The sequence below is a fragment of the Aptenodytes patagonicus genome, chromosome 7 (genome assembly GCF_965638725.1).
Source record: "Aptenodytes patagonicus chromosome 7, bAptPat1.pri.cur, whole genome shotgun sequence".
Classification (NCBI taxonomy): domain Eukaryota; kingdom Metazoa; phylum Chordata; class Aves; order Sphenisciformes; family Spheniscidae; genus Aptenodytes; species Aptenodytes patagonicus.
This window is the reverse complement of record NC_134955.1, coordinates 29,583,653-29,605,035: the sequence shown is the minus strand read 5'-3', so window position 1 is coordinate 29,605,035 and position 21,383 is coordinate 29,583,653. Positions and strand designations below refer to the sequence as shown.

Sequence of the window (21,383 nt, the reverse complement as noted above, 5' to 3'; positions counted from 1 at the left end):
CTCTTCAGGGGCAGCTCTTCAGGGGACACAGGGGATAACATAGACGTAAGTAGCTGGAAACGGCAGGACGGGAGAGCTGGTGTAGAGTGGGGGAAGAGAGAGGTGGTAGTGAGGTGGTAGTGACAGAGCAAACCCCACAGTCCAGAGCAGAGCGCAGGGGAGAAAGCCTTCCAGCTGTGGAGCAGCGTTTGGAGGCCCAGCATTGCCAGGTCAGTGAAGCAGGGGCAGGTTCACCTGGTTCCCATACATATCCATTGCCGATTAGCCAAATTTACATTTAGCTAACTTTACATTGCAGTGCTTGAGCGATCACCAGCCTGGAGACACAGCTAGAACAACACCTGTTTGAAGAATAGTGTCTGCTTTTGGTTTCAGACCCAAACCCCAAACCAGTCTGACCAGCTGGAACCCAGTTTCAGGTTACACCCTGCCTTGCTCTCTGGGTGACTTAGTGGGTAATCATCTCACTCCCAGCACACCTCACACGATAGTTGGCTCTCCAGGTATCCACACATGTTGCATCCCCCACTCCTAGCCCTCCCCAAGCCATGGGACCGCTGCTGGTGCAGCAACACCTGAGCGCTCTCCTCTGAGCTACCGCAGTCTGGGCAGATGAAAGCGTGCAAGATAGCAGGCATGGGAACGGTACCTGCCCCCTCTGTGGGTCATTGCTTCTCAGACACCACTCCCAAGTCAGATAAGACAAACAATTCCTTTTTATTATCAGAGTGAGTGCACACAAAAAAAAAAAAAAATCAAGATGTTAAGTTTAATGCATAGGTCATGATAGGCTGTGGGAAAAACAAAGAGATGGAAGAAATGATACGAGACAGATCATGAAAAGCCGTGGAGGAATCTGACCAGCCCCAGGGACACTGAGGCAGATGCCCGTGACAGGGAGAAGCGTGCAGTCAGATTGCCAGCAGGCTGTGGGTTGCGGTTTCTTTCCTTCCAGCCCAGGCATCGGCCCAACAAGGCAGCTCTCCTGGAGCTGCACTTGAGAGGACCTGAGCCATGCCCTGAGCTGGGCACGGCTTCACCAGCCTTCCAGAGCCACTCTGCCCTCAGCCCTGAAAGGGTCCAAGCATTTAAACTGAAGTCTGTACACAGATTTATGCTTCTCACACACACGCACAGATGCAAACACACATGCACCAACTTCCTCTCTCTTCACAGCAGGAGTTTTCCAAGAGCAGCAGGCACTGGAAGTTCGGGGATTGGTGCCAACTCCACAGCTGACAAAGCGTACCAGGCACTTCAGAAATAGCAGCTTCTGCCCCTAACAGAAGCCCTCAGCTCCCAGAGGTACAAGCCTGGACAACAGAGATGCAGCAGTACAGATCTGGGAAGCACCTCACTGCAAACAGCCTATGGGGAAACAGACGGGACCCCGTCGAAGTGGGGATGTCACACGCTGCCATGGGGCCAGGGATGAGCTCTGGACCTCCTGGGGCTGGGCTCATCTTGCACCGGGAGGGACAAGCCAGCAGGAGTGAGGAAGCCCAGGGACATTAGCTGGTGGTATCCAGCCCGCTCCTGTGCTCTGGGAGATGCCAGGGACTCAGGTCAGGCTGCGTGCTCGGAGGAGAGCACAGTAAAATCAAAGCTGCAGCAAAGGTCCAACTGCGAGGGAGTTCTTCTACCCTCCCCTCACCATCAGCAGGAAAAGTAGGGACATTTCCTTTCCTTTCATGTGAGAATAAATAGGTATTTTCTCAATGTGTTTGGATTCAGACTAAACACTGGAAAAGCAACCAGGGCAACTCACAGAGAGAAAACGGACACATACTGTACATGGGAGGCTGTAACATGGCAGCCAGGCAGAAAAAAATCTAGGTGTGCTTTTCTATTAAAAAGCAAAGCCTAGTGATTAAAGCAAGTATTTCTGTTTCCATCTATCTTGAAAACAGGAACCACTGGAGAGTGTCACAGAGCCCTTGGAACAGGTCTGGATGGTTACATGAATCTCACAGCCCTCAAGAGGCTCACCACGACCAGGAGGACTGCTGGGAGGCAGGGCCACCTTGCAGAGGACTGGGGGAAAGAGAGGAAAATACGAGGTTGGGTGGAAGAAAGTGGCACTGCGAACAAAAAATTGCTGACTCTGGTGAGCTTGCACCATTCACCAACGTGAATGCTACACAGATGCAGTCCCAGGGTCCTTCAGTAAGTTGAGCGGAGTTGTGCTCCAGGTTTGAGCAGGAAGAAAGATGTAATTCAGAGTTTCACTGGATTGTTTGAAGTTAGGAAGGGATAGACATCAAAGAGCATCAAAACGCTCCCAGATCCTCACTTTCCAGAGCAGCCATTTAGCCAAGACAATCACAAACACTAGTACTGCCATATCATGGCTAGATCTTGGCCCGATGCTACAAATGTCTTCGAAGAGAAAGAGTCCTTCAGGCACAGGCCCGTGTCTAAAAACAGAACTCCAGAAGTTTTGGGGAGTGCCCCAGTGCTGGTCTGGAGACAGAGAGGCTGTAGATCAGACTGGTTTGGTGGCACTGCTGTAAAACAGATGCTCAGTGTCCTCTGTGGTGGAGAGGGTTGAGTTCGTAGCAGTGGTTGGCTGACGCCGACGGCTGTTCTTCTTCCTGTTCTTCAGGAAAAAGTAGCCGATGATCACCAGGACCACCATGATGCAGATCCCGAGGAGCACGGCAATCACTACCTCAAAGGCACCTATGGGGGACACATGAACACGTTAGAAGGGCTGCTCCATGAGATCTGATGCAGCAGGAGCAGTCATGAAGAAGCAAGCACAAAAGCTGCTGCAGAAGCTGTGCTGGCAAAGGGAAGAGGTGGGCAATAGCTGGCCTGACAGAAGGGTGGTCACTGCACAACTTGGCAAAGAAGAAAGAAGGCAGCCGCATGGCATAAGGGTATGGCCAGGGTATAGCCAGTCTGTCTCTCCCAAATCATGGTTCCCATCATTTCTCAGATGCACCACGCCCTCTAAAGGTTATTCAGTAACTTTGGCAGGCTTGGCCATTTGACACCCCTATGAATATCAAGCCCTTCTGCAACACTGGCCTTGCTTCATACGTCAACAGGGAGGCCACCAAGGGGTGGTCGCAGAAAGCACCTCCTGGTTGGGATAACGCTATCAGAGTGAGCTACGGTGGATGGGCTGAGTTTGTGGAGAAAGAGCTCGTAGCAGTGCTGTGAGCGCTTGGTCTTCTACAGCCAACCAAACTCCTGCATCATCAGTGGAGACAGTCAGATATGATGCATTTGAGAGATGGTGTGAATTTTTAAATCAATCTCTAGGGTTGAAGAACAGAAGTGTATAATTTCAGGAGTTCTCTACTGAAGAAAGAGGCCTTACAGCTCTGTGGTGAAAGGACACCAACCTTAATGTGATATTCTTTTAAGAACTTGTAATTCAATAGCTTTGGTGTTCTTTACAGTTGTAGAGAGGGTGTATGGGGTCATCAGATTTCCCCATAGTCTAGCACCCAACATTATTCACATACCCACTTGGGCCTTCTTTCTTGCAGAAGTTAGTGGTCCTTATGTGAACTTGGCCCTTAGGAAGAATTTTACTTGCCATTTTTTGATGTTGAACAGTGGAGCATTCATGCAAGTTGATAGAAGGAAAATCAGGAGCCTCTGATATGAGCTACTGAGTCACAGACAAAGGAGAAATTGGACCACAGATGCACACTGCACAGAAGCATCTCTTGCCACTGCTAGCATCCCACAAATCCCACATTGCTCCCTCAGCTTCAAAAGGGGGGTGGGAGAGAAGGATATTATTTGCAAGGAAAGACAAAATATTTTTCAGGACAGGGTAAAAGCAACAAGCAAGATCTGTAGGAAAAACTGTTACTCACTTAAGATAGCACTTTGGGACTCAAAGGATTCCCATCTCCGGCCAATGGCATCTGCTTCTGATTTGGGAGCAGAGAGGGGCAAAAAAGTTTTACAAAGAAGGTTGGGAACAAGGGATAAGACAGGTTTCTGAGGAGCATATTTCCAGTGCTCTGAAGTGACTGAATGCATACAGCATCCCTCTTAGCAACAGTACTGAGCTCTCAGGGCAGGCTGTGAGGCACAGTGTAGCTGAGGGTGGTGCTTCAGAAAAGCAGCAACAGTTTGCCTCCTAACAGATACAGTTTGGCAGAATTCCTACTGTTTCAGCTGTTGGCCTCCACAGCGACACGTACAAAGCTCTACAGTGTAAACCTTTCCCTCTTGTCTGTTTAAAACTTCTGTCTAATACGTGTCATTGAGGATTTTCTTAATTTCCCCCCCTCCCACTTGGGAAGAACTGGAGCCAAGCTAGAAAGTTAGATTCTCTTTAGAGAGGCCATACCATATCTCTGGTTAGTTTTGTCATCCTCCTCTGACTCTTTTTCAACATCAGCACCCAAAATGTTTTCCAGCTCTGAGAAATGACAGGCTGCATTGCAGAAAGATGCTGTAGATACACACTGTTCCCTGTAAGCCATCGGTCACGTTGAAGAACACTGTGAGGCATGGCCAGGGTTTGAGAGCAGAGCTGCTTTAACTGAAAGCTCCCAAGTCACTGCCTCTTTGGGACCACGAATTTAATCTGAGTGATTTTCGTAGTTTGATCAGTAAAACTCCATCCCTCACTACTATGTCTGCTTACTTGTGATGCCTGAACATGATCGCATGCACTCTTCCTCTTCTTCAAAGTTGTTGTTATTGCCACCACAGCCCCCATAGGTGAAGGGGTCACATTTCTCGGAGAATGGGTTATAGTACCAGCGGGGGATGCTCTCGGTGCACTGTCCAGTATCAGGCAAGTCCACACAGTGACCTGGCAAAGCAAGGGAGAGGTGCTCTAGCCCAAGCAGTGTGTTCCCAGAGCAGCAACATTTTCTGCTCACAACAGAAGAGCACAAGCACCATGGCAGGGCGAATCCATGGCCAGAAGCAGTGGCTCTTGGGTCCCCACTGCCCAGTTGCCAGCTGCTCAAATTGGCATTGCCAAGGTGAGCTGCCACCTGCCCATAAACCCGACTAGCAAGGAGGCAAAAAGAACATCAAAGTGTGCAGTCATGCTAGACCTTGGACTCAATCCCCTGCAGAACTGACCTGTCCTCCTCGGGAGGCAGAAGGGAACATGAAGGGCCTGGACACACAGAAACCACAGTTCAGCTCGGGTCTTCTCTACAAGCAAGCTGTATTTAAGCTGACTTGGGATATACTCTTTTAGCCCAGTGATAGTGCCACTGTCTACACTACTACAAACAAGGCAAAGGTATGGGATCGAGCACAGGCATATGATTACTCGTATTATGCCATTGTTGTGTCCCCCACACTACTTTGGCTTGCACTATTTCCAAAAAAGTGCTGCAGGGTTTTGTACAGGCCAGGTACTGTGCCCAACAGGCAATATGCATGAGACCTGCTTGGGTGGAAAAGGTTTAGGCAGGAGACTGAAAGCCTGCTATAAACAGCTGTCCTCAAGGTCAGAGAACAGGCCCTTGCTCATTTTTAGTACGGGGACTAGCCAGATGCTACACCCGTTTTTGGAATTTTACAGGGAAGCAGTTTTACCATGAAACAACAGACTGAAAAAACCTCCAAAAGCTGGTAGATGTCAACCTAGGTGCTCTGGACGGTACATACCTTGCTTATGTGTGACATTGATTTTCTGCAGTCTATTGAACTCACGAGCATCTGCAAGAGAAACGTTTCATGTTAAAACTTCTCTCACCAGTTGAATACAAAAGAGATGCCTCTGTCCATGCAGACGTGGGCAGACAGGGATTTCCTGCGCATTCCTTTGCTATCATAAGCGAGGGAAAGGGAGGTATAACTTGAGGTTCTTAAATATCTCAAAGCTATGAGAGGAACACGGGAAAAATAAAATGTAATAATGAGAAACTATTCCCAATTTCCGTTCCACAAATACAGAGACAAAACTAAGGAAAACAAAGGCTGCTTTCTTTTTTTTTCCCCATCAAGAAGTATGGGAAACTGCTATCACTCCAGGTTTTAAGAAGTGTGAAAGAGTACTAGTGTAGGATATAAGAGAGGGCAAGAGAGATGAATCATATGCTTGCAACCTAAAAAGGCAACAAAACACCCACATATAGGAAAGAGATTATGGGAATTCTGTCAGAAGAGGGAGGGAGGGAGGGAGGGAGGGAGGGAGGAGGGACTGCAGACTTGGGCAGCTCGCCACTGTGCATTTACATTAGCATAACATGAGGATGTGACACTAGACAGACTGGGAGAAATCATGGTTTCGTTTCCCATCTCCGAACTCTAGGAGAGCAGGTGAGGTCATTCAGTGATAAAAATATTGGAAGGGGAGGGGAGCTCTGAAGTCTTACAGACAGGTGCAGAGAAGAGAGTCGAAGAGTATTTAAGAGGCAGGAAGCATCCCAGAAGGAAGATCAGCTCTTGCGGTCAGTAGAGATATGGGAGATGGCAGAACCTGCAAATATAATACTGCGGAAAGAGGTAATGCAGCGTCAGGAGATAAGAACAGAAGGCACCAAAAAGCATTGAGTCAACACCTGTAACTTACATTGCACTCATCCCTGGGCAGATACTATGTTGTCTAAGCCAGAATTTGAAGTACTTACATTGTTCACAATACATCTCGTCCGATCCGTCGGCACAGTCGAGAGTTTCATCACACTCCAAAAAGGCATCAATGCAGCAGCCATCCTTGCATCTGAAGAAGGGGGACTGACAGTTCCCATTGCACACTGCATCAGAAACAGTTCAGATAGCTCATTAAAAGTCATTGTTTCTCCCTGCCACACAGATGCTTTATGAAGGACTTAAAAGCTGCTGATAGGGCTGGCAAACAAGAAACAAGGCAGATTGGTTAAGGTCTCTCTTCAGTGTCACCCTGGACTCAAAAAAAGAAAAAAAAAATCATTTCTTGTTTATAAATGTTTATAAATGAAACATTGCTCTGGGAACAGCCATGCTTCCTCTCAAAAAAGAAGTACACAGAAGGTGGAAGCAAGAATGAGCTACTCAGGAAGAATATGGAGACATAGTTTGACCAGAGAAAGTGTAAAATGTCCTTCATCACAGATACCCAGAACTGGACTGGATGCAGTCCTGAGCAACCCAATGTGACTCAAAGCTGGCCCTGCTTTGAGTAGTGGGTTGGACCAGATGACCTCCAGAGGTAATCCCCAACCTGAATTATCCTATGACATGAAAGTGAAAGGCTTAGTGAAGAAATTAGTCTCCAGTGCCTCACTTTCCACACTGAGTGCTAATCAAAAGCCACAGGAATGGACATGAGACACTGAGCCTGAGCTCACAGCAGGATTACACAGTGGTAACAGAGGCTCACCTGGCTGTTGTCGCCCACCAACAGAACCTGAAGAGACAAGGGGAGAAATAAAATAAATTTACCACCACATCATTTTGTCAGCTCAAGATCAGCTTTATATTGCCTTCATATCTCACCTAAGAAGTGCACATTTTCTGGAAGCAAGCCCTGTAGGGGTTAGGGAGGGTAAATACAGATGCCCACCACCCAGAGACCCCAGATGAGTAATACCCATGTGAGGCAGGTCTGGAGGAGTGCAGGGGAACTTCCCACCACTAGCTAGACCGTTCCCAAACGGTCTTTCTTTTCCAAGGCTTTTGCCTCCTCCTTAAGCTGTGCACCGCAAAGGGCCTGGCAGAGGCTCAGCCCGCTGAGCTGCATCTGAGGCAGCACTAAGTCATTCTCAGACTTGGCTAACAGAGTGCCAAGGAGGAAGATTAATTTCATTTTGGGAGTGAAGCACTTCTGGCTCCCCCACAGCACAATGCTACCCTCTGAATTTAGGTTTCAGACATGACACAAAGATTTGGTGAGGGTTTCTGCAGCCGGAGGCACACCAGGGACACTGACCAGGGGAGCAGTGCTCCAGGAGCTGGGTCAGATATGTTGGCAGTGTAAGACTGGGACTCCCCATCTATAATTAGCCCGGTCTCCTCAGCTCTCTGGGCTCTAACTAGCTGTGAGCCAAGAAGCTGCAGTACCTGCCCACACAGTCATCCCAATCCTATGAGAAAGAGAGGGCTGATTTTTGAAGAAGACTCACCTCTAACGTTCTTGCACGCGAGTTTACACTCCTCTTCCCTTAAGTAGTTATTCTTGTTGGGCTTGCAGCCGCCAAAAATGAACTCCTCACACTGCTGAAGGCTTGGGTTGTAAAACCAACGTGGAAAAGATCCCCGGCACCAACCCACCTTCTTAGGAGTCAAACAATGCTCTGTCAAGAAAGTTGACATAAAAGGCTCTGGTTAGCTTGCTTTGCCTTCACATATACAAAGAAGAAAATCTTCCAAAGAAAGGTTTATCAACAGTGTGGCCACTTGTCTGAAAGATTTATAAAATCTTCAGCAGCATGGAAAGGGTGAGTAGGGAATCATGGTGTATATTTTCTTATATGAAAGGCAGGGTCACAAAATCAAATTAGAAGGTGCCACATCCATAAAACAAAAGGAGCTGCTTCTCCACGGAGCACATAGTTACGCTGTGAAACTCCTTGCTTCAGGATGTTGCTGCTGTGCAAAGATTACTCCAGGTCAAAAAGGGATTCATCCATGGCTATTAAACACAAAGACACCATCTTCTGCTTAAAAAAAATCTCCCAGCTGCAAATTCCTCGGGGACTAGCCAAGCGTAGTAGGGATTTACTGGTAGCATGTCATGTTCTTGTACTCTTTCCAAAGTATCAACCTCTGGACACTGTTGGATGCAGTGTGCTGGATTTTGGACAGACCATTAGCGTCACTTGACATGGCTGTTCTTGTATTTTTATGGTACCGGTGGTAGGAGGAGAAATTCCCTGCTTAGCTACTAGTCAACCATTTGTCCAAGAACTCCTTGCTCCTAATGCACTTGTAATGCTGAACATTTTGATCATTAAACAAGGCCATTAAAGTAAAACATATAAATAAAGCCAGGGACACTTTGAATGTCATGCAGACAGCTCCACCTATCCTGCGGCTTAAGGGAATTAGGGCCTTCACAGCAAAACCATGAAGTCAACAAGACCTTTCAGGTTCTCCTGTCTTACACCCTCAGTTGCACCCCAGGCTTCAGCCACTCTGGCGTCACCCAGCAGAGGGCAACGACATGCAGAGAACATGGGGTTATTGCAGGCCACCTCTTCTGCAAGAGGATGTGAAAACCCTAAAAAAGATGACTATGAATGCGGAGACCTTCCACTACTGGTCAGGTGCGGGCTTTTACTGGGAAAAGTTGACACGCAAGTCCGGTCTCTTGGTTGTGCTCTTTTCCCATCTACCCCTCTAAGAAGAGCACCAGTAATGCCAGAGCAGCACCTAGGCTTGGGGACTCCAGCTAGACATCCGCGGGCTCAGGCTCACCTTCAGTCTGCTCAGAATTCAGCACCATGATGGTGATGTTGGTGAAGTCTTGCTGTTGTGCAGTGTCCGTGACAGTAAGCTGGAAGACGTACATCCCCGCCTGTAGGTTGGAGATTTCTACCTGATCTTCTTCGTGCTTCTGAGAATGCAAAAGAAAGGCTTATGCAGAAGAAGGTACCTCTAATGAGGGAGTGAGTGAAGCCATGCAAGGCCCATGTTCCTGCATTAGGAAGAAAGGAGCTTAGCTGGAAACCCCCAAGCAGATGTCTGGCATGAAAAATGTCTCAGTGCTATACAATCCCCCCAAATCCATGGGCTGGTACCCAGCTGGAACAGCAGAGAGAAAGAGTACCACAAGCATAATTAGATATTTCATATTTTGGGGCATTGTGAAGGCACGAGGGAAAATAAAAATCTTTGGAGAGGACTGAAATACCTGTAGTTTTTATTTTACTTTTTTAAAAATAAAACCTATTATGAATCATTTACTTAGTACATAGGGAATAAGCTAGGTGTATTTAAGAAATATATACTCTTTCATTTTGACTATGACAAGTATATTTAGTTGTAGAGATGGAAACGAGTGCCTATTTCTTTGCCTGCTGGGAGGTTTCTAAAAGAGAGTGAATTATTTTGTCAGAATAGAAAGCTGTGATATTATTGACACAAACTTTTTCCCTATATTTGCTAACAATATTGGGCCTCCATTTCCACACTGTCTGCCTTTTTGGTTAGGTTTCAAGAGAACACAGTGTTGCCATATATCATCTTAATGTATTAACACAGCATAATACTAGAGGGCTCTTCCCCACCCCCCACCCCCCCTTGAAAGTTGCTTTGGTTGAGCTAGGGAGAATGGAAGAGGAAAGGAGCACTTCCAAATTTCCACAGCCCCCTCAGCACCCTAGAGCTAGTCATTGCTGGTCTTCAAAATCAGCTGTGGGCCTGATGCACTCATTTGCTAATTCTCAAAAGGTGCCACAAGAGCTCCATATGGGCTCCAAGGCTTTCCAGAGCATTTTGCAGAAGCTTAACAGTAATCTCTGTTACTCTTCTAAAGCCACAATTCACGTTTAACATCTATCAGATAGGCAGTGTTCACGCTCCAGAGATCTTGGAGCCAGTCAGGAGACATGACTTCTGCTCCAGCTCAGATAAAATAGGAGGAGGAACCTATGGTCTAAAGAGAGGCAAAGTCCAGGAAAAGCCCCAGGAGAACAGAAGCAGAGCCTGACTATTCAGAGCCAGAGGAGGAGGAGGAGAAGCACCAAAGTGGAGCAGAGCAAAACTAAGGGCAGGCCCCTCACTGAACTACAGGAGCTTGGGAGCAGAGGCAGCTCTTGCACCGAAGCTGCTGCCCTCTCGGGTGCTCCCACCCAGGCAGATCAGGTGTTGCTCAGGAAAGTTTGAGATGGCATCCTGGTGCAGGGAGCCTGAGACCTGGCCAAGAAATGCCACATCCCAGCAGTGTGCGAGGGGGTGGGGGCAACCACGAGGAGTGCTCCATAGCTTTTGGGAACAGGCTCGTGGGTAGACTGGCTAGAGGAGGGGAGGACAAGGTGACCTCTAAGTCAGTGGCTGTGAGAGCCCAACCTAGTGCAGACCACAGGTGACACTGAGCAAGCTGCTTCCTTCCTGCAGCTCCCTACCTTCATCTCCACGGAGGGGTCACCGAGGACCTGTTTCCATTCATAGCTGACTATCCCTCGGTCATCCGTGCTCTCTGTGCCTCTCAGCATCACTGGCTCCCCTGGCTGTACCCTCATGTCCATGCCAGTGCGGGCTATTGGAGGATGGTCATCTGCAGAAGAAATGCAGAACAAGGCTTGGGTAAGAGGCTGAAGGGCCAGTCCTTGTCTCCGTTACAAGAAGACAAGGGAGGGGGATTCTTCCAGGCTAAATCAATACAGACTTCAACCACTGAAAGGAAAACACTTTTATGCAGCTGTGCTTCTTGCAGCCTGAGCAAGCAACAGGCTATCAATACCGTTATTACTGCCCTCACTAATTTAGTAACTCCGCAACCCTCTCTGGCAGTGCCTTTGAGCCAGTTGGCTCCCTGGCCACTTCTGCCCACAGGAACTACCATAAGAGGGTGTCCCTATGGCTACAGCCATTGTGCTTCTGACCGTCGGACCACATCCTTGCAAAACAGCACAGAGCAATCTCCACCCTTCACTTAGGGAGATGACCTGATGTGGGTGTTGAAGAATGTGGAACTGACTCTCATCATTCCTACCATCATCTCTAAGCACTATGTTAGCGCACTTAACCAGAGCTAGGCAATGCGGGATTTGGATGGGAAATATCCCTCCTTCACCTCATCTTCCACCCCACTCTCTGAAACACATGCCTTAAAAAAAGCACACAAATGCCATTCATGAGATCGTTATTTTTGTGCCATGCCATGGATTAGCTTACCAGCAGCCTCCACAATCCATTAAACACTTTTCCAGACTGTAAGTGTAAGAGATGAAAACTGATCCCTGCCCGTGCCAGCAAGAGCAGCCTATACAATGACACCATTGAGCCTGACTCATAACTCCTTTCGGCCTGAACGTCTCTGATCGCAGGCTTCCTGCACAGCTCAGCCCATAAAACTCCACCTGGTAGCGCCTGTACCAAGTCCAAGACTCAATGTTCAAGTTCAACCTGAGTCTTTTGTAAAGGCATCGATCGTCATTTATAAGCTAGATAGAAATCACTCTACCATTACACTGTTATATCGACTGTGACTGAAGAAGAGGATTAGTGCCCAAACCCCTTAGAAACTACTCCATCAGCTAATTACTGTCACTGTTGTAGACTTGCTCTAGAGCCTACTGAAGGGACCTTTAATATAAGGCATATATAAACAAACCTGACATTCAAAACAAGCTACTTTTTAGTTTATTCATCACTAAATTCAGTAAGAATAGAGGGCTTTGCAACATGTATTCCAGATCAGTTACCACAAATCCACCCAGAATCTTCTATTTTCTATTATCTTTTACCAAATGAAGACATATTCATTCTATCCTGGTCTTACAAATGCTGCTGCCACCAGAAAGTCACAGGGGAAACAAACCTTCCCTTGTTTACATGTTCAAGCATTGCACTCGGCCTGTTCGGCTGCAGAATCGGGGAGGGTATACGCGTGCCAGCCCTTTGAGGTTCCCCCTGCAGCCTGCTCCCCAGCTGCAGCCCTGCAGCTTACCTCCCTCATCTCCAGGCTGATGGGACTGCGGTTTTACTGTATAAAAAGAGGTCAGCCACTTCTAGCTTGTGCAGCTGCAGGGCTTCTGGTTACGTTTATCACACCAGTCTGTGTGCTCTCTGCAGTCTGTCACTGGTTTTATCTTTTATTCCATCTTCCCATGTAAGTATTGGGTGGGAAAAATACGGGATCAAGCTCATATTGCTGAGCTTGTTCCAACCACCAAAATAGGCAGAGGATACCCAGCTGGACTGAAAGAGGCCAGGAAGACACCACCTGCATCACAAGCAGAGATGCCCACCCTGGTGTCCTTTCAGCTTCGGGTGAGGCATACCTCCCTGCTGCTCCTTCCTCAGGGCTGCATCCCGGAGCGATGGGTCCTGCCTCAGTCAGGCACAAAGACTGCTTGCTGAAAGACACCAAGCAGGTCCAAGAAAGCCTGGCACCTCTTGGTTTTGAGCAGGGCCAGCAGAACAAATAAATGGAGTTCCGCTTTATTTTCAAGCGGTCTTGCCATGAGAACATTCATAAGCGAAAGCAGTGACTGGAGCTGGCAACACCTTCCGAACCAAACAGGGAGAAACAGCCCCACAACCACCTTGTACACAGCACTACAAGCCCTGGAAAGGGGGCACATTCCTGCCATTCCTCCCAGGCAATCACCATGATCCTGCCAGGGAGAAGTGCAGCCTGCTCCCTGCCACCCTCCTGCCAGGGTGAGCCCAGTAGGTGGATGTGATTGCACAAGGGAAAGACCAGTTCTTCAGCACTGCAGAGGCCAGTCATTAATTCACAACAACTCCAAATCACGCTTTTTCCTTGTCAATTTTTAGCATGTACACTTAAAAAAAAAAAATTGCGGCCACATATTTCTCCGCAGGTCAATTTAGTTACTTTGGGTTGTGGATTGCACAGTGAAATAAAAGGTTGGTTCTGATCAATGGGTCAGCAACCTCTCCAGACCCCACTCTGATTAGCCAAATTGCCCGACCCTCCTCACCTCCAGAAAAATAGTCAGACTATTTGCTGATGTGCAGGGGCTGCCAAGGAGGAACTCCCACTAGAAACGAAGGACTTCATTTTCAAGCCTCTCCCTTTTCTCCTTAGGATGTCTGAAAGCTCAGTGACTTTGGAGTATTTCTGCTACACTGACTATACGAAGCCTCCAGTGGCAACGTGGCTGTTCTCCACCTGAGCTTCATAACCGAGTGCTGACTGAGCCACAGTGAGTATCAACAAACTGCTCATAGAAGGGAGATTCTCCATTCAGTTTGTTTTGCTCTGAAAGTCTGTTTGAAAAATGAAAGTTACCTTTGCTATAATGCTCTTCTGACTATGGAAAGTTTCTGCTGTAAAACTCTGTAATTAACAGGGAGAGTAAAGCTTTATGATGCTGTTCTGTGTCGTGCTCTTTACTGTGGAACACATGCTCCTGGGGTCACATCATTAAGTGACAACTTCCGCTTCCATTTATAAAATACATCAGGAGGTGAAATACCTTTTCTTTATGATCCCGCAGAAAAGCTTGATAGAGTAAATCCAAAATGCTTAAAAACAAACTTATATGGCTTACAGTGTATTCATGCCTCAGTCCCCGTTTTTTGCTTTTTTAAATTTTTCATCTAGTTTTAAGGCTTATGCAGTCAGTGATTTGTCTGGCTTCACTTCTGACAGTGAGTAAATTTGAACCAAAGTTGATGGGGGAACAGGAGTCCAAAGGATATTAAATTCCTACAAGGGCTGCAAAAGCAAGCGTCTAGGTGGGGGGAGAGACCCCACTAGGGACCTCGCTATCTGAACATGCAGGCACCAGTGAAGTCCCGCAGCAGAAAGCACTTGCAAAGCTCCCAGTTTGGGGATTCCTCTTTTGGAGCTCAGATATCAGCTCTTGCCCTTGAGACACAAATTCACAGAAAACCAGATTTCCTCCATTCCAGCGCTCATGCAGATACACCCTGAGTACCTGAGACTATAAAGCAATGCTTGAAAATACCTCAGAATGATTTGAGGTTGCCACTAGAAAGAGCTGGAAAGCTTTCTCATCGTCACTGAGGGGCTCTTACAGCCCGCTGTTTTCTGCCGTTGCAGGAGTAGCTTACAAATGAGATGAGTGCGGCTTGCACTGGGGACACTGAGGCACTGTGAAGGGAAGGACCTCACTGGGGACAAAAGCCGCTGCTCAAAGCCACTGGGCAGGCCAATAGCAGAGACAGGAGCAGAAATGAGGCCACCCAAATTCCAGCATCCATGAGACACGCAACCTCGGAGATTTCAAGCGTCAGAAGCCAGCTGAGCCTGCCTGCTGCAAAAGCAGATGGGCAGAGGCAGGCAGCAGCGCGGCTCTCCCCACAAATGCTAAAGCTCTGCTCTTGCGTTGCTTCCAGGGAAGTCATTCAAAAGTGAACAGCTTTCAGGGAGGGTTCATTCAAATCTTGCCCATCGACAGTAGAAAACTCTCCATTGTAACAGGCAAAGGTAATGAAGGATGCTGCTGCTGCCACAGTGTTAATTTGCCTAAGGAGGGGGAGAGGGAGAAGGGAACAAGGCAATGCAACATAGTGCCTGCAGAAAGAGAAATACAGGCTCTTTCTGTAGGGATTCATGCTGGCTGGGCAGCAAATACAGTCACGATAAAGTCATATAGCTTTCCAACAACTCATGCAGAGTCAAGCAGCTCTCAGCATTAATTTCTAGAGGTTTCTATAGTGGTTTGTAAGAGGTGCACACAGCAGGTCAACTTAACCTCTCTAAAACAATACAGCACGACTGAACGGATTATATTTTCATAATAATGGAATCTGCTGCTGCCGCCAGGCTCCTTCCATCCTTCCTCAGGGTGTGGGAAACCAGTCCGATTTGCTTTAGCGGGCAGAGGGAAAGACTCTCCTGCGAGTCTTCGTGCCATTTTAGTAAAGATGGGTTTGTTCCTCCAGTCTCCTTAAATAGCTCCAGAGACAAGACGTGAGGTAGCCACAACATGTGGCACGTCAGTAAATTCTGTGTGACAAACAGTAATTTCACAGCAAGTGGAGTAGAAGCTGCTCTTCACCTGCTCTGAGCAGGGAGCTGGACCGGCTGGTCTCCGAGGGCCCTTCCAGTGTACGTTAGCCTCTGGATCTGTGGTGTGGGTACCAAACATGCCATTCCCCCTCTCCTGGCCTGAGCTGGGTGCTGGAGGATGAGCAGCTGGCTCAGGGCTGAGCAGCACCAGCCAAGGGGAGACCAGGGACCAGAACTGTCTCAGCCCTGGCTGGGATCCCAGCACCGTTCATTTTAGTTGCACTGTGCCCGCAGAATGGAAACCAGCATGGGACCAAACATTTGAAGAGGGGTGAGCTTCAAACTTGGGGAGCTCTCCTTTTTGAACGCATTACCGAAGTTTTAACCTGCAAATCTCTCTCCACGTGAGGCAGGAGCAGACACATCCTGAACCCTGCAGTTCCCCAGCGCTTCCTGTCTCCCACTCACAAGCCGTGAATTCAACAGGAGGAGAGTGTCACCGAGCATTTCACAACCACCACAAAAGGTTCAGTTCAAGAAACGGACAGAGGTTCAGGGAGGTTATTTTCCAGTTTCACACCCAGAACTGGTTTGCCTAGACCAGAATAAGCTCGGGGTAGTTACTTAAACACTGGGCTCCATTATTACCAATAAAGTGCATGGTGAGCCTGCCCCTCCCAAATGAGCCAGGCAGAAAACTCGCACCAAAGTTCAGGCTGGAGAATCATTTAAGAGGATAGTGCCTTTTAACAATAACATCAGAGACTTCGGGCTGTACGTTAGCTGGAACAGGTGAGAGACAGAGCCAAGCTGTCGTCACCAGCTTATAAAGGACTCAGAAGCTCTTGTTCTCCAAAATACTGAAAATATACTCAGATGATGTGCAGAAGCTAGATTTCAGCTCTATTCATTGTTGCCTGTACCCACGGGTTTTTCTGAAGTCACAACGCCGTAAGAGCGGCCACAGTGGGTTAGAGCAGGGGTGCCTCTGTCCCTGTGTTCAGTTGCCAACAGTCCCGCTGTGGATGCTCGAGCAAGAGCAAGAACAGAGCAAGCATACACAGTGCTTCCCCCGTAATACTCTCCCAGCTTTCAGCTACTTCCACCAGGCTCCAGAAACATTCGAAAATTAAATTTGCCCATTCAGCAGCCCCCAGCTGTGCTCTCTCCTTCAAGTGTTATCTAGTCTCCTCCTGAGCATATATAAACCTCTTAATTCAACAGGCCTGCTCCCTGTAGTAGCAGTGTGGGTCTTGCAATGTGTGGCTTTTTTGTTTAATGTTATCCACTGGGATCACTAACTATATACTTCACTATTCACTAGAAAAAACATGCTTTTAATCCTCATTATTGCAGAGGATGTCTGAAGATTGCCACATGGACATACCCTAAAGGCTCCTAGGACACCTGACAGCAGCACATAAAGGAAAGGTATGGATGATAAAGCAGCATATAAGCTTCCTCCTGACCTTTAGAGCCAGTCTCAGGGGGCTGACAATAACCTCGGCTCCAGAGCAGCCACAGAGCTTCACATTTTAACAGCGATACAGCACAACAGCAGGAAGACTAGACAGTTTTGTCTCCAGTCCAAAACCTGGGCCAAGATTTTTTGCCTATAAACATTTGGGAGGAAAACCTGACATGCCAAAACCAGCTTCCTTAAGACTCGTTTCACCTGGCCTCTTCAGGTATTCTCAAAAGGTCCAGAAGCAAAAATGGTGTAGAGCTTCCTTATGCTGCCAGGTGGACACGCTCAGTGCCCGGAGGCTCCTTCATTTGGCCTCCTGTACCTGCATCTTCGCACCCTTCCCCTCTTCCCCTCGGTGGCAGGCAGGCACCCGCCTTCCTGCCCAGACAGGCCCATTCCTCCTGCGTGGACCCAATTCCAGCATCACGGCTGGAGGGGCTTGGGGTTTTGTTTTGGATTTTTTTGTTTAGATCTGAACCAAAATCGAGATTTGCATTCCTAAGTGTCTCATCAGCTGCTGTGGGGAGGAGGGCCCAGCTCGTATGGTCTGATTTAGCCCTTGTTATTATTTGCTATTTCTCCAGTAAAATAACTCCTTTTCAGCTCTGGATTAATAAATAGTAATAGCCCTTCGTCTCTTTTCCTGCCGGCCCTCCGATGTCATTCAAGGTGATTCAGAAAGCTTTTGGCATCAGCCAAAGACAATGCCTAAAAATTTCAGGAGAGGAGGGAAACGCATTTCCCATCGAAGCACAGCATGAACATCGCAGCCTGATCCAAACACAAAGTATCAAGCTTCCCAGTGTCTGTCACTACAGCTGGATACCTGCCCAGCACCCTGCACCCTCCGAGAGTGCAAACACGGGGTGCAGAAGGGACCGAGCCCTTCCTACACCCGCAGCAGTATCGTGGTGCAAGCCCCACGTGGGCGAGGAGGGGCATGCCCACCTCAGCAGGCGGAGTATCCCTAACAGCATTTCTGGCATGTTTTTCACTTCTTGCTGATAAGCCCTCCTGGGTCTTCCTGCTCCACCGCAGCCACCCCAGCATCTGTGAAAGTAGCACTAGAGATAGTTTGCAGGGCAGCACCTGCGTATCGGTGGCTGGGATGCTCCAGCTGGGTGTCATGGATGGGGAAACACAGCACTGCTGGTGGCACAGAGAGCTCAGTGACCCAGGGACACTTTCTAGAGACCCGCACACATGCGATGCCAGCCCGGGGAGGAAGGGGTTGCAGTCTCCTTGTATGGGGCGCTGATCCACAGAGGCAAAGAGACTGAATTGCTCAACAGTACATTGTATTTTAATCTAATCTTGTGAAATCAGGATGTACTGGAGATGATGCATTCCCTTTTCCTCCTACAACAAAGCATGTAGGAGTTCAGACAGCTGTCAGCATGCCACCTCTAGTCCTGGTGATGTGGGCTTCAGTTCCTTGCTAACTGCAGCTCCCGTAGAAAGGATTTTGAGTCTGGAATGGAGGCGCAGGACAACTACTGCAGCAGCGAGATAGAGATTTACCAGAAGCCCTAAAATGCAGTGGGAAGCAACTAGGAGGGACAGAGGACAGGAGGATCACTTCTGCCACATCACTGCTCAAACCAGCGACACCCAAGGGCTGCTCCAGAGGAGCCGTGCCCTAGCCTGAAACCCCTGCACTGCTACTTAGTGTGGACAAAAGTGGTCAGTGTGGGGTTTGGTGCCATTTCACACCTCCAGCACCTACAAGGCTCACAGGCTGGCACATCCCAGCAGAAGACCAAACACCTATTCAGCTCACGCCATCGAGCCCAAGACCATGCACCCACCTAGACGCTCCCCTTGTCATCTTCACAGATCCTTTCCTTCCCCACCACAGGTGGGCTGGGAGGGGGTGTGAGGAGGATTACCCATATAGATATCCCCTAACAGCCCTGCCCAGGCATCAACATGTAATAAACTGGTTACGGTTGCCAAAGACCCAGCCAGGCTAGAGACGTCCCAGCCTCATCAGGCTTCCTCCAAAACATGGAAGAAGGAGGCAAAAGGAGGAATTGCCGTGTTTTCAGCGTTTCTGAACACACTGCCTTTCTTTGGAGACAGCAGAGCGTGTGGCAGGTGGCCAGCTCCAGATTAGTTTGTTTTCCACCTGGTTTTCTGGGTCCAGGTGCAATCTTTCAGAGCAGGGAACCAGGGACTGGGGAAGAGAAACCCACCTCCAAAGGGGGAGTTTTCTAACCAGCCTCCCCAGCTGCTCCCTCTCCCTCGCCCAGCAGCAAAGACCAGCCCCAACAAGCAGAGCGATACCGAGACACCTCGCCATCCAGGCTGCTGCTCACAAGATTCAGGCTGTGGCAAAATGAAAAGTAAGTGGATTGCGTCCTGCCTCCAGCCCCTGAGCAATTAAGAGATTAATGCAGCCCTTTAAAACGCAGTGATGGGTAGATTTTAAAGGATTTCACTTTCCAACCTCAAAGGCCTGGGGGGAGGGAGAAGAAAAACAATACCTTTTTCTCTACGTTGTTAAGTATCAAAAACTCAGCCTGCATTTGGTAAACACTCGCTCCACCCGCTTCAAATAGGTTAAAGAACGATTCCCTCTCCATTTACTAATAGGTAAACTGAGGCACAGATCTTAAGTGAGTTTATCAAAGTTAGGGAAAACCTTTGCCGCAGAGGGACATATAGAAACCCCATCTTTAATGTCGCTTTATCCTGACCATTTGGCAGCACAGCTGCACAAATGACAGCTGGAGGAGTTGCCACCTTGGCGCCATTAGTGGCCATTAGTGCTCCTCCAGCCCTGGTTTGCACAGATCCATTATGGGCACCTTACCACTAGATCCGTGATCCTGCATTGCCAGGTAGGAATCGTACACGTCCTTCCTCAAGAAGTTGAGAAAGCCAATCTTCCTGGCAAACCTGCAGACAAAAGCCTGCTCATAGAGGCAGTTGAGGAGAAAGCAGCCCTGGATGTGGTCTTCCTCTGTGCCCGGGACCTGCTCCACGAGAGCCAGGTTACAAGTGGGGTCCTTACAGCAGGCTCTCATGCAGTCCCTGCTCCGATGGACCATGGGGGATGACAAGAAGGTGGCTCCATTCTGGACGGAGGCGTCTGTATCCAGCACCAAATCCGGCATCCCTGCTGTAAAGTCCTCCAGGCATGTTTCACCGAAGGGCTTTTCCTCCTGCCCTTTGCCGAAGTCCACCACCAGCGCCAAGCAGACCCAGAGCACAAACCATGGACCTGGACTCCCTCTGGCCATCTTGGCGCCCCAATCCTCACCGCCTGGAGACCTTAATCCTTTCCTAAAGGAAGAGAGAAGATAGATGAAGCCAAGAGGGACGGTGTCCAGGTGCATGCCACCCCGGGGCGAGTGTGGACCCGGAGCATGGCCGAGGCCGGGTCCCCGCTTGCCCCGGGGTGGCCAATGTGTCCCCCCACCCTGCAACTCATCCCCAGGCATACACTCTCAGCCCCCCACCTGGGCGGTCTCCGGTGAAATCGATGTTGGGAGCGGGGTGTCCCCCTTGTCCCCCCGCGCCTTCACCCCTCAGGTGTGCCTTCAGCTGCGTCCAGCGGAGACAAAGGCACAGAGAGTGCAGGAAGTGAAAACCAACTCCCTGAGAGAGAGGAAAAAAAAAAAAAGATCAAGTCACTCCCCTGCATGCTGAATTGCGTAAGAGGAAGGGGAGGAGAGCCGGGCTGATACCATCTTCCATTCCTCTAGCGAAGGGAGCGAAGGCTCCCTCCCCGTGGGAGCCCAGAGCGGTACTCTCGCTCACACAGGTGCAAGGGCACGCACTCCGGATGAGCATCCCACCAGCCGGGTGCTTGCTGCATCCCCGTGCTTAGGATGCTTTGAAGGAACTGAAACCCAGGGAGCACGCAGTCTGTATCCTCCGGCAGTAGCCCTCGCGCTCCGGTGTGGCCAGCTGTGTGGCACAGAGCACCATTAGCCCAGGTCTTGCTAACCTGAATGAGTGAACCTCGCAGCCGCATCTACAGCACCCATTGCCATCGCTGCTGCAAGAGGTTTCGTGCTCAGTGCAGGCATCTCAAAATCATGAATTCCCTGCTCTTGGGACACAATATTCCTCTTGAGTAAAAGCACTTGGGAGCGTGACTGGAGGCTGCCCGTGTGGTGGGAGCCCTGGCACAGCAGCAGTGAAAACTTTTAGTAATCACCCCCCACTGATGAGCAACATTTCACTACTCTCCCTAATCTCATATAGTTCATTCGCGGTCCATTTATAGGCCCTTGCCTCGCAGGATGGTGCTGTTTGGGGCCACAGGAACACAAAGGCTGCCTGCCATAACTTCCATGTATTTTCTCCCTTCCTGCTTCTACTTGCAGATCCATGATCAAATTCCTCTGTTCAACAGATACACCAGTGTCATCC

The 21,383-nt window shown here is 49.0% G+C and overlaps 1 protein-coding gene across 3 annotated transcripts; it reads right to left on the bottom strand.

Moving 5' to 3' along the window:
- Nucleotides 1-698: 698 nt before the first annotated feature.
- SPINT1 (serine peptidase inhibitor, Kunitz type 1) lies at nucleotides 699-20,609 on the bottom strand. 3 transcript variants are annotated; one of them, XM_076344601.1, is made up of 11 exons: nucleotides 20,465-20,609; nucleotides 19,816-20,288; nucleotides 10,986-11,137; nucleotides 9,337-9,475; nucleotides 8,043-8,213; nucleotides 7,301-7,327; nucleotides 6,570-6,695; nucleotides 5,605-5,655; nucleotides 4,619-4,789; nucleotides 3,837-3,893; nucleotides 699-2,682 (listed from the first exon to the last, which is right to left on the bottom strand). In XM_076344601.1, the coding sequence occupies exons 2-11, from the start codon at nucleotides 20,243-20,245 to the stop codon at nucleotides 2,486-2,488; spliced, it is 1,521 nt and encodes a 506-aa protein (XP_076200716.1). In that variant the 5' UTR covers nucleotides 20,246-20,288; nucleotides 20,465-20,609; the 3' UTR covers nucleotides 699-2,485. The 3 variants fall into 3 exon arrangements, with proteins under 3 accessions (XP_076200716.1, XP_076200715.1, XP_076200717.1); XM_076344602.1 differs by lacking the exon at nucleotides 699-2,682 and adding an exon at nucleotides 2,689-3,625; XM_076344600.1 differs by lacking the exon at nucleotides 20,465-20,609 and having other exon boundaries at nucleotides 19,816-20,341.
- Between the last annotated feature and the right edge of the window lie 774 nt (nucleotides 20,610-21,383).

Bases quoted from the DNA above. Each gene is read 5' to 3' on its own strand.
- SPINT1 (XM_076344600.1), bottom strand. From the start codon at position 20,341: ATGCACCTGGACACCGTCCCTCTTGGCTTCATCTATCTTCTCTCTTCC. The intron at 8,214-9,336 runs GTGAGCCTGAGC...CTTTCTTGACAG, and splicing joins GAATTCTGAGCAGACTGAAG to AGCATTGTTTGACTCCTAAG. The intron at 2,683-3,836 runs GTGAGTAACAGT...TGTCCCCCATAG, and splicing joins GTCCCAAAGTGCTATCTTAA to GTGCCTTTGAGGTAGTGATT.